Raw genomic sequence first — 16,654 nt, 5'->3', positions numbered from 1 at the left:
ACCTCAGGTTCGTGGTGCAGAACTGTCACTATCAGTTTCAGACGCTGCCGTTTGGATTGTCCACGGCACCCCGGGGTCTTTACCAAGGTAATGGCCGAATTGATGATTCTTCTTCGAAGAAAAGGCGTCTTAATTATCCCTTACTTGGACGATCTCCTGATAGGGGCATAGTCCAGGGAACAGTTGGAGGTCGGAGTAGCACTATCTCGGATACTGCTACAATCAGCACGGGTGGATTCTAAATATTCCAAAATCGCAGCTGATCCCGACGACACGTCTGCTGTGCCTAGGGATGATTCTGGACACAGTCCAGAAAAAGGTGTTTCTCCCGGAAGAGAAAGCCAGGGAGTTATCCGAGCAAGTCAGGAACCTCCTAAAAACAGTGCATCATTGCACAAGGGTCCTGGTAAAAATGGTGGCTTCCTACGAAGCAATTCCATTCGGCAGATTTCACGTAAGAACTTTTCAGTGGGATCTGCTGGACAAATGGTCCGGATCGCATCTTCAGATGCATCAGCGGATAACCCAATATCCAAGGACAAGGGTGTCTCTCCTGTGGTGGTTATAGAGTGCTCATCTTCTAGAGGGCCGCAGATTCGGCATTCAGGATTGGATGCTGGTAACCACGGAGCCCAGCCTGAGAGGCTGGGGAGCAGTCACACAAGGGAAAAATTTCCAGGGAGTGTGATCAAGTATGGAGACTTTTCTCCACATAAATATACTGGAGCTAAGGGTAAATTTATAATGCTCTAAGCTTAGCAAGACCTCTGCTTCAAGGTCAGCCGGTATTGATCCAGTGGGAAAAACATCACGGCAGTCGCCCACGTAAACAGACAGGGCGACACAAGAAGCAGGAGGGCAATGGCAGAAACTGCAAGGACTTTTCGCTGGGCGGAAAATCATGTGATAACACTGTCAGCAGTTTTTCATCCCGGGAATGGAAACTGGGAAGCAGACTTCCTCAGCACGACCTCCACCCGGGAGAGTGGAAACTTCATTGAGAAGTTTTTTCCACATGATTGTAAACCGTTGGGAAATACCAAAGGTGGACATGATGGCGTCCCGTCTGAACAAAAAACGGGACAGGTATTGCGCCAGGTCAAGGGACCCTCAGGCAATAGATGTGGACGTTCTGGTAACACCGTGGGTGTACCAGTCGGTGTATGTGTTCCCTCCTCTGCTTCTCATACCTAAGGTGCTGAGAATTATAAGACGTAGAGGAGTAAGAACTATACTCATGGCTCCGGATTGGCCAAGAAGGACTTGGTACCCGGAACTTCAAGAGATGCTTACAGAGGTCTTATGGCCTCTGCCGCTAAGAAGGGACTTGCTTCAGCAAGTACCATGTCTGTTCCAAGACTTACCGCAGCTGCGTTTGTCGGCATGGCGATGGAAAGCCGGATCCTAAGGGAAAAAAGGCATTCCGGAAGAGGTCATTCCTACCCTGGTCAAAGCCAGAAAGGAGGTGACCGCACAACATTATCACCACGTGTGGCGAAAATTTGTTGCGTGGTGTGAGGCCAGGAAGGCCCCACAAAGAAATTTCAACTCGGTCGTTTCCTGCATTTCCTGCAAACAGGAGTGTCTATGGGCCTCAAATTGGGGTCCATTAAGGTTCAAATTCGGCCCTGTAAATTTTCTTCCAGAAAGAATTGGCTTCAGTTCCTGAAGTCCAGAAGTTTGTCAAGGGAGTATTGCATATACAAACCTTTTTTTTTTTTGTGCCTCCAGTGGCACTGTGGGATCTCAACGTAGTTCTGGGATTTCTCAAATCACATTGGTTTAAAACCAGTCAAATATGTGGATTTGCAGCATCTCACATAAAAAGTGACCATGCTCTTGGCCCTGGCCTGGACCAGGCGAGTGTCAAATTGGTGGTTTTTTCTCAAAAAAGCCCATATCTGTTTGTCCATTCGGACAGGGCAGAGCTGCGGACTCGTCCCCAGTTCTCTCCCTAAGGTGGTGTCAGTGTTTCACCTGAACCAGCTTATTGTGGTGCCTTGCACCTACTAGGGACTTGGAGGACTCCAAGTTGCTAGAAGTTGTCAGGGCCCTGAAAATATATTCCAGGACAGCTGGAGTCAGAAAATCTGACTCGCTGTTTATACTGTATGCACCCAACAAGTTGGGTGCGCCTGCTTCTAAGCAGTCGATTGCTCGTTGGATTTGTAACACAATTCAACTTGCACATTCTGAGGCAGGCCTGCCACAGTCTAAATCGGTTAAGGCCCATTCCACAAGGAAGGTGGGCTCATCTTGGGCGGCTGCCCGAGAGGTCTCGGCATTACAACTCTGCCGAGCAGCTACGTGGTCAGGGGAGAACACGTTTGTAAAATTCTACAAATTTGATATCCTGGCAAAAGAGGACCTGGAGTTCTCTCATTCGGTGCTGCAGAGTCATCCGCACTCTCCCGCCCGTTTGGGAGCTTTGGTATAATCCCCATGGTCCTTTCAGGAACCCCAGCATCCACTAGGACGATAGAGAAAATAAGAATTTACTTACCGATAATTCTATTTCTCGGAGTCCGTAGTGGATGCTGGGCGCCCATCCCAAGTGCGGATTATCTGCAATACTTGTACATAGTTACAAAAATCGGGTTATTATTGTTGTGAGCCATCTTTTCAGAGGCTCCGCTGTTATCATACTGCTAACTGGGTTTAGATCACAAGTTGTACGGTGTGATTGGTGTGGCTGGTATGAGTCTTACCCGGGATTCAAAATTCCTCCCTTATTGTGTACGCTCGTCCGGGCACAGTACCTAACTGGCTTGGAGGAGGGTCATAGGGGGAGGAGCCAGTGCACACCACCTGATCCTAAAGCTTTACTTTTTGTGCCCTGTCTCCTGCGGAGCCGCTATTCCCCATGGTCCTTTCAGGAACCCCAGCATCCACTACGGACTCCGAGAAATAGAATTATCGGTAAGTAAATTCTTATTTTTACTTACATACAAGGCTATTAACCAAACTGCATCATCATACTTCTCTTCACTCATCTCAAAATATCTCCCTACCAGACCTCTCCGCTCTGCACAAGATCTGCGTCTCTCATCCACATGTATTACTTGTTCCCACTCAAAATTACAGGACTTTATCTGGGCTTCCCCTACTCTGGAATGCCCTCCCACGAACAATAAGACTCACCTCTAGTCTCCAAATCTTTAAACGTTCCCTGAAAACTCACCTCTTCAGACAAACGTATCAAATTCCAGACACACCCACATAACCTTCAATGCTTCCCTATCCAATTACATCCTCTCTGTACAGTCCACATAACCTCACATATTTTGTCTTCCAATATTGCTGGGTGATTATATCATACAACCCATTAAGAACCTAGAAATCTGGTGGACCATTATAGGTAGCATCTATCCTTGTGTATCAATGCCTATTTCCCTATAGATTTTAAGCTTGTGAGCAGGGCCTTCCTACCTCTATATCTGTCTGTCTTTGCCCAGTTTTGTTCTATAATTGTTGTTATAATTGTAAAGCGCAACGGAATATGCGGCACTATATAAGAAATTGCTAATAATAATGATGTACATGGAGTATAGAATGTATACTTGACAGACTATCAGGGGAGTGACCCTGTAATACGTGAATAGACATAGAGGTTAATGCATGAAACAGGGTTTGTACACACTATAAAGTTCTAACAACACACCTCATATGTATTATCCCTGCATTAGAGACACTGTATGACATGTGTAAATGTGAATAAGAAAAACTTATACAACAAATTGTTATTTTAGTATCACTTCATCTGTGATCATTATAGTGTCACACAGTAGTTATTATCCTTAGTGAGTGAGAGCAATTATAGACCATGATTGCTGGATATTATGGTATAGAAGGACAATTCATTCTATGACATTATCTGAATAACTAGGAATAATAAAAATAAGATATCTTCTTGGGGTTAGAATTTTTATGTTTTGATACTAATACCATACAGAGACTCGGTGCATAGAAATGTTAAATCACATCTCTTTGACACAAATTTTCTTCTCTTATATATTGCAGGTTTTTAACTTTAATAATAATATTAAAAATAAATAACACAAGTTATATTGTTATATTGTTTCTCTTTGTGCACCACATTGAACAAAGTTTGGATACTCAGGTCTAACAGGAGTTCATATACGTTTAAGACCCTCCAGCAAATCAGTAGTGTGAGCTCAGTACCAGTGCAATGGGTACATTGGTAAAATAAAGCCATTGCACTGGTACTGAGCTCAAACTACTGATCTGCTGGAGGGTCTTATACGTATATGAACTCCTGTTAGACCTGAGTATCTGTACTTTTTGTCCAAGCATTTGATTCATAAGGCCTAATCTAATACTCATCTATATACCCCAGTGGTATATGGGTTTGTTTCAAGTATCCTGAATGCTTATATGCCATTTCATTGACTCACTATCAGTACTTGCCAAGCTTTCGAGATGTGCCCCTGATGAAGTCTTGGAGTAAGACGAAACGCGTTGGATTGTCTATTTCTGTAACACCAATTTCCATATTTCTAATAAGGAGAAGGAGTAGTCTGTAAAGATAATTCTACATGTCCTCTATACAACTGTTTGGTGTCATTTGTCAAAAAAGGATACTTTATCATCTCTGTACTATTGCTTGTGTTTTTATGTTTTAAGAAATTTTATATGGAACATGTTATTATGATCTTTTAAAATATCGTGAGTAGGCATATTTGGGAGATCTTTTTAGAGTCCGGTCTAATTATTGGCTAACAATATAGCCCAAGGGCGCCCATTCCTCTATTGATATATATATATATATAAAATGTCCCCTTTCCGAAACATTCAGAAGTAGGCCTAACCTGTCCTCCTACTTCTGTGACATCAAAGTTGGAGAACAGTTGGCTAGTTAGATAAAAAAGTTAGTTAGGTGTTGGACAGTTGATCAGTTAGAGGAAAGTTGGTCTGATAGATCACTAGCGTAAGACTGAAATAGCTAATTACATCTCTACCCACACCAATAAATCCCCTTAACCCAATGGCTATGCCACAGAATATTTTAACTTGTAAAACATGATATTGTGCCAATATTGCATGAATTATTTCAATATGTCCATAAATGTATTCCTTTTTTTTCTGATTTTAATGAAGCCTTATTCCCAAACCAGACAAGAATCCTATCCTGCCCTCCTTTTATCGCCAAATGACCATACTCAATGTTGATTTTAAATTGATGTCATGGTTGATAAATTGCATACTTACCTATCTTCCATTCTTACAGACCATCAGCTGGGTTTTGTCAGGGGAAAACAGTCCAGCCATAAACAGCAGTTAAAAGCACATAAAGTGAATTCTTAATCCTTTAAATCCTCCAAATGCATATTAGTCCACACCATTGGAATATAAATTACTAGACTAAATTAAATAGATAGAGAGTAGTAGTAATATCCAGCTAGTTCACTGTATGGGAAAAAAGGGAGCATGTGAAGTCTTTATAGTGCATATATGTCCTATCTCTTCACTTAAATACTCCACAATATATAGTTGTTAGTGCCCCAACAATTAACAGCAGTTCAAAGAGATCAATAGAGTATTCACTATACATACAGGTCCTTGTTGCATATTAAATACAAGTTAAATTCATGGACCCAGTGTGCAGCAGTGAATAAGGGGGCAGATGTATTAACCTGGAGAAGGCATAAGGAAGTGATAAACCAGTGATATGTGCAAGGTGATAAAGGCACCAGCCAATCAGATCCTAACTGTTAATTTACATATTGGAGCTGATTGGCTGGTGTGTGTATCACCTTGCACATATCACTGGTTTATCACTTCCTTATACTTTCTCCAGGTTAATACATCTGCCCCAATGTTCTTTATGCTCTTCTCCACCTCACTCCTTCAGCGGCTTTCTCAGAAGATAATTTTTTAAATAATTTTACAACACCGCCATTGTGTAATTGTATATATACATTGTGATTGATTAAATACTGGCAGTGCTTAATCTTTTGTTTATTTTTTATGGTCTTCTGGCCTTATCTATACGAGAATCTGGCTAGATGGGTTTGGTCCTTATTTTCTACCCCTCATTAACATTTTTTATACCCTACTTTTTTTATATTTTTATATTTCCGCCCTTGTGTAGTTGTATTTAGTGATTGATTAAATGGTGAAAATATTGGCTATTGTGGATGATTTATATCAAATGTGAGGGATATCCTTGAACCCATAATGACTTGTTTCTGAGATTATGGGACTGTTTCTGACTTCAGTCAATTTTGGTAAAACTATCACCCAGTACCTTCAAGTGTGTCACTTGTGCCAACCTGGACCAGGTCTAGCCCCATTTTGCGGGCTGAAAAAGCTATAATGTATAAGGGAATCCAACTGCCCAAAATTGTAATAATTTTTACACATCTAATATGGTTAAAATTCTTTAAGACATCACTAGGGACTTAGAGGAGTGGAGTCATCTCCAGCTTTCCTATATTTAAACAAGATCAACCTAGTGAAAATGATCCAGTTTCCTAGACTGCTTTACCTTCTTCAGAATACTCAACCTTTCTCTAATGATGGGATATCCTGGTTGTTGATAAGCAATACATACCTACATGTGGAATGGTAAAATACCTCCTATAAGCTTACTGAAACTCTGACAATCCAAATACACTGGAGCTATTAATTTGACTAATATAAATCATATAGCCATGCTGCTCATCTTCATTACCTACAGGATTGGCGTCATGGTGGCAATACTTATACTACTTTCATGTTGGAGTCTGGATTTTCCAGTGGATTAGCTTTATTTGTTCTACACATATTGGCCCAATACAACCCAATGCTGATGTCCACTACAAAGGTTTGGCACATTTTTGCAACACAAACATAAACTGAACTTTTACATTTCCTCTTTTTTCCTTTACTAGACAATCCCAGTTTCCAAAATGGGAAAGCTATACCTTCACTGCTTGGTCTGCTGCGGGTCTTCTGAACTCTGTTAGACAATTTTTTAACTAGTTAACAAGAAAAACCCATGACATTCTCACAGGCCATTGAGCAGTACAGTATGGTTAAACCCTTTCCTCTAGCCTACCTTCAAGCTCCACATTATGAGGCTGTAGTTTTTCAGGTGGTGTCCACTCTTGGCCAGGATAACCCTTTGGATCACGTACTATTTTCTACTACTCCCTCTCACAGGACAATTTCTATACATTACTCTTTTCTATATGAATCTCTAAAATATGACACATTGAAAGCTGGATTGCCACAATGGAGAGAGTACTTTTCCACTCTGACCACACTCCAAATATAATGTGCACTCTGTGATTCCATTAGGTTGAGACCAGCATTATATGTTAAACTACTATTGTATTCCATAGGAACATACCTCTCCTCCAACTGCAAGTGCTTTGTAAGATTGGCTGAGGATCATTCCTGTCCTATGGTGGACTTCGTACATTGTCTTTAGGGTGCCCCATGACACAGTGTTTATGGGTGCAAATGGGGCAGTTTTTCATCCATCATCTAGCTCAGGCCTGGCCAACCTGTGGCTCTCCAGATGTTGTGAAACTACACATCCCAGCATGCCCTGCCATGGTTTTAGCATTCCTTAATAGCAAAACTGTGGCAAAGCATGATGGGACTTGTAGTTTTACAACAGCTGGAGAGCCACAGGTTGGCCAGGCCTGATCTAGCTTATCATTTACCTTTAATACCCAAGCGGGACATTTTAGGACACTACCAATGAGCCTGTGGGTAACCAAGAATGTTAGAAAACTGGTCACAGTGGTATCTGCTGCAACCCCCTTCCCCAAAAACACACACACACACACACACACACACACACACACACACACACACACACACACACACACACATCACCACCTTGTTCTTTTTTAGAAGAGTTTCCATGTCTTTGGACTGGTTGATTAGATTGCGCTTTGTAAAAAGAGAGGCTAATTAAGAGTTTCACTTAGACCTGGGAGAGCTTAACTAAATGCCCTTCCTCCCCTAATTAGAGCAACTTTGGAATTATGTTTGATTAATAGGCCCTACACACATGCCGATTTGTTTGAAAGATATGAACAATCTCGTTCATAAATGAACGAGAACTCGTTCATATCTTTCAGTGTGGAGGCTCCAGCGATGAACGATGCGCGTCCCCGCGCTCGTTCATCGCTGGTCCCCTGTCGGCTGTGCATGCAGGCCAATATGGATGATCTCGTCCATATTTGCCTGCACTTCAATGGAGCCGCGTGACGGGGGAGTGAAGAAACTTCACTCCCCCCGTCACTGCCCCCCCGCCGCCGGGTCGCCCGTCGGATGTATCCGCCGTCGGGCAGCTCGGCGGCGGATCGGCATGTTTGTAGGGCCCTTTACACTATGGTATGAGACCCAGTGTTCTGTTTTGTATAGTCAGCTTGGGTCCAATTGGGATGCAGCTACTCCCCCTTTTCCTTTTCGCTCACCTCAATATTAGATCCAGGTCTACTTTGCTACAACAAATAAAAACAATACAGATTCATGACACATAAAGGAATCTATCAAATTGAGAGTTTACACTGGCATGTTAGACATTCATCATAACAAAAGAAAATCACATTCTCATCTGATCTTCAGGAAGCATTAGTAAAGGATCACCAGTTCACAGGGTCGTTATTCCAGCCCACTTGACAATTTGTAGATGCTGTGTTGCAACCATGAGCGGTGAATGAAATCAATTACCTTAAGGATACTACCTGGGTTTTTCTTAAATTATACCAACTTGGAATTACTGTATCCAGACAGTACACTGTTGTGTACACTCGATATAGCAGGTGTGTAGTTTTCAATACCACACAGTTTTGACTACAAGCGGTCCAGGAATTGTTAACATATAATTAAAGATAACTAGGTTCCCATCTTCATTGTACATTAAAATAGCTATATCTGATTCTACACCAAAATACCTGTAGTTTCTGGTTTGATGGGGCATTTAATAATTAAAAGGATAGATGGGCAATAGGCTGTAATGTTGCCCCTGCTTATGTGAACACATTATGTTTTCAAACATGCAAAGCTATTCTTTTTAGTAATCCAGTGATTTCTAAGAACATTTTATTTACATAAGATACATTGATGACTTATTGATTTCATGGACTGGTAGTAGAACCATTTATTTTTCTAAGAGTCTATTAATCAGCTAAATAAACATTTTAGGTTCACATACATGTTAATTATCTCAATGTCCACCTTGTGCAGACTCAACAATCAAGTAAGCATTTCAACATGTCAGAAACCAACTGATAAAAATCATTTTCTTCCTTATCTTTTTTGTTTAACCACATTGGTTTGAATCTAGTACTCTTATTTTTACTGCCCAAGGGGATGCACTTGTGTGTATAGTTGTCAAGCAATATTTTAAAAACATCTCTCATTTTGGCCATGTTTTTTTCCTGAAACAAAGTTTCCCAATCTGTCCTTTAGTGCGTGTTTCAGCATGTTAAAATTTGCTTTTTTAAAGTTAAGAGTCTTAGTTGTACCCTTAGAGTGCTGCTTTTGAATGTTAATGTTGAATGTGATCATATTATGATCACTGTTACCCAAGGTCATGCCTGTTGCGGTATTCGCTATTATTTCCATGTTGTTAGTTAGTATCCGGTCCAGTATAGTCCCTAATCTGATTGGTTCCTCGACTATTTTCAACAAGTAGTTATCCTTTAGCATATTTAAGAAGCTTTTACCCCAAGCTGTATTACATGATTCGCTTGCCCAATTTATGTCCGGATAAAGTCCCCAATGATTAGGACCTCCCCCAGCCCTGTAGCTTTCTTGATTTGCACCAAGAGTTGCGCTTCCTAAGTCGCACTAATATCAGGCGCTTTATAACATGTCCCTATTAAAAGTTTTTCTGTGCTTTTCTTTCCCATAGAAATTTCAACCCATAATGTCTCTACAATATCTCTAGTTCCCTCATAAATACCCTCCTTTAAGTATGGTTTTACAAATGGTTTAACATAAAGACATACACCACCCCCTCTTTTAGTAGCCCTGTCTCTCCTGAAATAGTATAATCTTCCAAATTAGCTTCCCAATTGTGAGAATCATCCAACCATGTCGCCGTGATACCTATAATATCGTAATGCTCCTTCATTGCAAGCATTTCTAATTCCCCCATTTTGCCTGCAAGGCTTCTTGCATTGGCAAGCATACATTTTAGGTTAGTAATACCCTTCTCTATTTGTCTATTCATTGGTATCCTTTCTCTTCTTATTTTAGTATTCTCTGATTTTATAATTCTTACTGATCTTCCCCTCCCCCTTCTCCACCCCCATTATACTTAATGCCTCCCCCCTTGCTGTACTCCCTAATGATCCCGTAGTTTCTTCCTAATCCCCCCCCCCCCAGCACTGCTGCCCCCTTCTCATTCAGGTGCAATCCATTGCGACAAAAAAAGATGGCACCTGACTGAGAAGTCCGCCCAGTGTTCCAGGAACACAAACCCTTCTTTCCTACACCAGTCTGAAAGCCATACATTTACCTCCCTAATCCCCTTCTGCCTCCCTAGGCTAGCGTGTGGCACAGGTAATATTTCAGAGAATACAGATGGAGCCTCCATTATCTTTGCTGGCTGCGGCGTTAGTCGTTATCAGTCATAAGCAGCATGTCTGGGCACAAGGAGGCTTGCCTAGTCATAGGGAGGCACACAGAGCGTTTGGTGTTACCTTTAAGTGTAATACCTGTGATCATCCACCAGATGTTGCTTTTTAAAATCACCATTGCACATGCGTGTGCTCTCCATTAAAATACAATACTGAACTACAGCATAAGAACTACTTTACTGGTGCGTCTCATTACGCTACAGTATGCTACAGTATGTCATACAGTATATTAGTGTACAGACGCAAATACAGTAGTACAGTTTATACAGATACAAATGAACGTGATAAAGCCACAGTGTAGTCCATTGATGTTAGGAATATGTGAGCGTTCAAGTCCTGAAATCAACACATAAAAATAGTAGTGTATACAGATGCAAACGAACATGTTACAGGTATGGTCTATTGATGTTACAGATATGTGAGCGTCCAAATCCCGTAGCCATTACGGCATAATAAGAACCAATGGGTTTATGCATCTGTCATGCGGCGACATGTCTGAGTGGTGAAGTGTGCCGCTTCCCATGCTTAGAGTCCCGTGTTCGATTCCCAAAGTGCGAATGCATGTTCATTTTTTCCTGACTCTGTATTAATTTTTTTATTTTTGTATCTATTGTACTATACCTTCTGCTAATTTGCTCTCTGTTTTCCTGCTGTTGAAATCTTTGCTGGTCTCACTTGATCCAGCTCATTTCTACAGTTTCTTCATACAGTACTTGCTCGGTAATTCTTTCATTTACTGCTTTCACTTGTTTATGTATTTAAATTCATAGCCTTCCTGTACAATACTGCACGTGTGTGTATATTTTAGCTAGAGGATTCAGATGCTCCTTCAGCATTGTCCTGTAGCCTGCAAACCTATGCCGATGCTCACTCCATAGCTGAGGGCTGCCACGAGGCGTGGAGACTCAGGCGGCAGCCATTTTGACAGTTTGCTACGCCGTCGAGTCCAGTGTAATGTATGGTGCATAGAACTCGCTTAACCCTGTTACCCCTGTGTATTTTTAGCTAGGATATTGAGACGCTCCTTCAGCATTTCTCTGTAACTTGCAAAACCTATGCCGTCACTCGCTCCATAGCTGAGGGCTGCCATGAGGTGGGGAGACTCGGGCTGTAGACATTTTGTCAGTTTGCTATGCGGTTGAGTCCGGTGTATCGTAATGTGCATAGAGCACGCTTATCCCTATCACCCCTGTGTATTTTAGCTAGGGGATTGAGAAGCTCCTTCAGCATTGCTCTGTAACTTGCAAAACCTATGCCGTTGGCTGAGGGCTTCCACGAGGCTCGGGGTCACAGGTGGAAGCCATTTTGTCAATTTGCTATGCAATCGGGTTTAGTGTATCAATGTGCATAGAGCTCGCTTATCTCTGTCACCCCTGCGTACTGTATTTTAGCAAGGGTATTGATACGCTCCTTCAGCATTGCCCTGATTCTTATAAAACCAATGCCATTGCCGGCTCCATAGCTGAGGGCTTCCATGAGGGAAGGGGTCACAAGTGGCAGCCATTTTGTGAACCCGCTCTTGTGATCCTGTGTGTTGAAACTAGCAGAATGAGATGCTTGTACTGTACTGTACATCCTTGCCCAGATTCATGCAAAACCTATATTATGCCCCTTTTATGAAACCCCCTTACCCAAAACTATTTTGTTGATTCAGGCGCCATTGGTTACAGTATACAGCACACCACCCAAAATGACCCTCAAAGAGGGACAGAATGCTATGTTCCTTGACTTCTATATTAATGTACTGTATGATTGCCATCACCTGTGGTGAAACACCTTTCTTATCAAATTACCACAGTACTGTAGTTCAACACAGGAGATGGCAATCATACTGTACATTAAAATTGAAGTCCAGTAACAGAGCATTCTGTTCCTCCTGGAGAGGGTCATGTTGGGAGGCACAGTACAGTATGCTGTAGTACAGGGAGAAAGGTATAATACTGTATTTGAAAATGTACAGTTGTGTACTTTATTTGAAAATGTACAGTTGATAATGTTATTTTCATCATATTGTGCTTTACATGTTTCCTTACTGTATTTTTTTTTTTTAGACAAAAGAAGAGTGACAATTCAGGCTTCAAGATTCTATGGGAGTGCCAAAACTCATACATCAGTGGCACAGAGACTGGCTGCATCAGTCCCACAGATGGTGAAGAAAATACCCACGAAGGTTCAAAGAAAAAATGTGGTGAAACCACGGAAAAATGCCAAGCCAAAGAATAATGTTTTGGGGCAGATATGTGGTTTGATGCCAAACAATTTAATTGTTCCATCTTTTTCAGATCAGGATGTTCAGCCAATGAACATTGAAACACCGGTGCTAGAGAATGTGACAAACACGCTAAATCAGGAAGTTTTCTTTTTGGATCATGTTGCCACCCCTGGACAAGAAGACATGGCACATTCGCCACGAAGAATGTTAGATTTCACAGATGTGATAACCAATGTGAAGGACTGCCAGTGTACCTGTGTTGGTTTAGTAAAGGAGCTAATCAACAAGGTGACCCATCTGGAGGCAGAACTTGGTGGACAGGTAAGTCATCTTTTGGGTCAGGTCAGTCAGCTGCAGACTGAAATTGCTGATCTTAAAGAAGGCCTAAAGGAACAGATGGTGGAAGCCATGAAGCAAGCCATTCAACATACAAGGGTTGAATGGCAAGATGCAGTTGACCGGACCATGATTACAACGAACCACCAAGCAGTTCAAGTCAGTGGAGATGGACGCGGAGGCCTGGATGGTAGTGGAGGCCTGGATGCCTGGATGGACATGGGAGGATATGAAGACCTGGATCGGCGTCAGGATAATTTGAGTGTCCATACAACACTGCTTTCAGTGCCGAACTTGATAGTTGAAGGTCCAGCATTGGTCAGCAGTTCAAGTGTGCTGTTGCCAGGAACACCAATGATGACCAACACACCTGCTCACAGGCCACTTTACAATACATTCAGCAGCACTCTGACTGATATTCCCCTTGCTGTCATCTCCAGTGACCTGGATGACAATCTGTACAGAGCTGCACAAGGACATATTCACAAATATGCACATGCTCTTTTCCAATACCATGTGACATACGACACATACTTGACATGGACCAATCGCGTGAACTTTGATGGTGCCAAGGGGAAAATTCCGCTTCCCAATAATCTGGTAAATGACATCATGTCAAGGTGTGAACGGCGTGTAAGGATTGGTGATCCTGAAAAGAAGAAGATACGGGATACCATAAATGCTGTGCTGCGAATGAGGAGGAAAATGCCTTGGAAGATTCAGGTTGAAGGAACAAGATCCTTACCCACCGTTATTCCTAGGGGTAGCTTCAGCACATCATCCGGACACAGCTAAAGTTAAAAAAAAGAAATGTGTCACTGTACTATATAGAGAATGACCTACAGTACAGTAAATTTTCTGGGGCTGCATGCACTGTGTACTCAAACAAGAGGGATGCATGAACTTGGCTCACCAGATTCCTGATTGGAGTGTCTGGCCCTGGTAATGTAAGGCCCTGGTACAAATTGCCCCTTTTATTCCCCAGTCACCTGGCATAAATTGATTTTTTTGTGCTGCTGTATCTATCTAGTAGTGGCTGAGTCCATTGTGCTGTGTCCATCCAGGTGTGCTGTGTCTATCCAGGGGCTGATGTCCATATGTGCCAGTGTTCCAAAATAAAAATACAAAAATAAAAATAAAAAACAAATACAAAAAAATCATTACAGTACTGATTTTGTTCCACGTGGGGCTGTTGTCGTCTGTTTCCTTTCTCCATTCTGGTGTCCGTATGCGCCAGTGTTCCAAATTCAAAATACAAAAATAAAAAATAATACAAAAAACAAAAATAAATAAACATCCCCCCCACCCCCCCAAAAAACACAAAAAATATGAAAAATGTAAAAGTTGATTTTGTTACTGTATTTGTGATGTTACCTTTGTATTAAAGTACCATACAGTATGTGTGATGTAGGCTTTTTAATTACTATATGTGTGATGTTACATGTTCGTACTGATTTTGTCCCAAGTCCTCTGCTGTAAATTATAAAGTGTTTCTTAAAATAAACCTGATGTGGTGTCCAATTTTTGTATTCCCAACTGCCTCATATACTGTACTCTATAAATTAGTACTACTGTATGGGGAAAATTCAATTAAGTGTGGTTGGGAGATTGTATTGCTACAATGTACAGTACAGTATATTCAATCTACAGTACTGTATGTTTAATCTGTAAAATAGTGTCCTAGTCCCTTGCATTGTACTGCTGCTGTGTCCCTTGATGCACCTTTCTGCACTCTGCGTAAAGCAAACGCACTGCACTGCACACATGGGGTACTGTAGGTAGATGTACAGTTTGAAACAGTGATAAAATGAAGAAGTGTGCCTATTGGATGTTTGGATTAAAATTCTTGTAACGGATGATTGTCATTTGGTCTTATCCATTACAAGAATTTAATTCCAAACAGCCAGATCTGGCAGATTATCTGCCAGATAATTGTATGATGTACAGTACAGTACAGTATGCCTAGTTTATAAATTACCTGAGATTGTCATACAGTAAGGTACTGTCCCATGCAGAAAAAACTAACAAGATACAATGGAGTAGAACAAATAATTGTATTTTACAAATACAGTATAATGAAAAAAAGGAAAGAACTGTAATAAAGAAAAAACGAATTAAATCATACGTAAAATGAAATTAAAAAAGTGGTCCACTAATAAGTGATACACCACCCTCAGGGCCTGGAGGGCCATCTGCAACTGTTCTGTGGGGGGGAAAAAGGACGGTATTACAACACAAGTATACTGTACAGTGTAGTAGTGGTAATACAGTACTCTATATTAGAAAATCTTGATATTCACAATATACTGTATTGTCACTACAGTAAATGGAACACTACTGTATGCTGTCAAGGTACTGTAAGCTTTTCTATAGTTTACCTCTAGTATAAGAGGGCTGCTGAGTGCCAGTGCCCGGGTCAGCCCTCTTATTTTGGCGCGGTCTGGGCATTCCCATAAATCATTGGCTCTGTATTACAGAAAAAAACATGAAATACTCTTTCCATGAAATACTCTTTTCAACACGCTTTTTGTGTTGAAAAAAAAAATGAGTCAGATTGGAGGAGAGGAGATTTCGCACACAGGCAAAAAGGGTTCTTCACAGTAAGGACAATATGTGGAGGGAACACCGAGTTGTGGTAAATGGAACTTTTTCAAATTGGACTGAAGTACTACTGTAAATTTAGTGCCAGAAGGGTCTGTATTGGGCGACTACTGTTCAACATTTTCATAAATGATCTACTGTAGCAGTGGGTCTAGAGAGCATGGCGTAAAATTTAGCAGACAATACCAAACTGTAAGGTTATAAATTCGGAGGGAGATGCAGAGTCCCTTCAGAACAACCTATTTGAACTGGAAGCATGGGCAGCAAAATGGAGAATGAGGTTCAATACAGACAAGTGTAAGATACAGTAATGCACTTTGGTAAGCAAGAATAAAAATACCACCTACAGTGCAGTACACACTACTATACTGTAAACGGGGTAACATTACAGAATTCTGTGTTGGAAAAAGACTAAGGCATTCCCATACTGTACAGTAGATAACAAACTTAGCAGCGGTAACCAAAGTACAATTAGTACAGCTAAGAAGGCAAATAAGGTATTAGCATACATTAAGCAGGGAATTGATGCAAGGGATAAGATTGTTATACTCCCATAATATAAATCCCTAGTGAGACCACATCTTGAAAACTGTGCACAATTTTGGGCGCCATACTACAAAAAGGATATCGTGGAACTAGAAAAGTTTCAGAGGCGGGCTACCAAACTGATCAAAGGGATGGAGAAGCTGGAATACAAAGAAAGGCTTGCTAGGCTAGGCATGTTTACATTGGAAAAGAGGAGATTAAGAGGGGAGATGATTAATGCTAAAGTGTATACCTTTTGCCTGGGGTTGTTTGTACGCCTCCCTTTCCCTCTGGGGGGTCTGATAGTCACACAAAATAACCATTAAAACAGTAATTATAATTAATTATTGGGCTACGATACTATACTCTCCAT

At 41.3% G+C, this 16,654-nt stretch overlaps 1 protein-coding gene across 1 annotated transcript in view; it reads left to right on the top strand.

The window, feature by feature from the left end:
* The window catches only part of LOC134981038 (uncharacterized), a 56,454-nt gene extending 41,987 nt beyond the window's left edge, over positions 1-14,467 (top strand). Inside the window, exon 5 of the mRNA XM_063948165.1 lies at positions 12,659-14,467. Coding sequence (XP_063804235.1) covers positions 12,659-13,950 — 1,292 coding nt within the window. The 3' untranslated portion in view covers positions 13,951-14,467. The remainder of the gene's footprint in view (positions 1-12,658) is intronic.
* Positions 14,468-16,654: the final 2,187 nt, after the last annotated feature.

This window comes from Pseudophryne corroboree, chromosome 12 (assembly GCF_028390025.1).
Source record: "Pseudophryne corroboree isolate aPseCor3 chromosome 12, aPseCor3.hap2, whole genome shotgun sequence".
NCBI classification, from domain to species: Eukaryota; Metazoa; Chordata; class Amphibia; order Anura; family Myobatrachidae; genus Pseudophryne; species Pseudophryne corroboree.
Note: the sequence above shows the minus strand (reverse complement) of the source record. Positions and strands in the feature narration are given on the sequence as shown.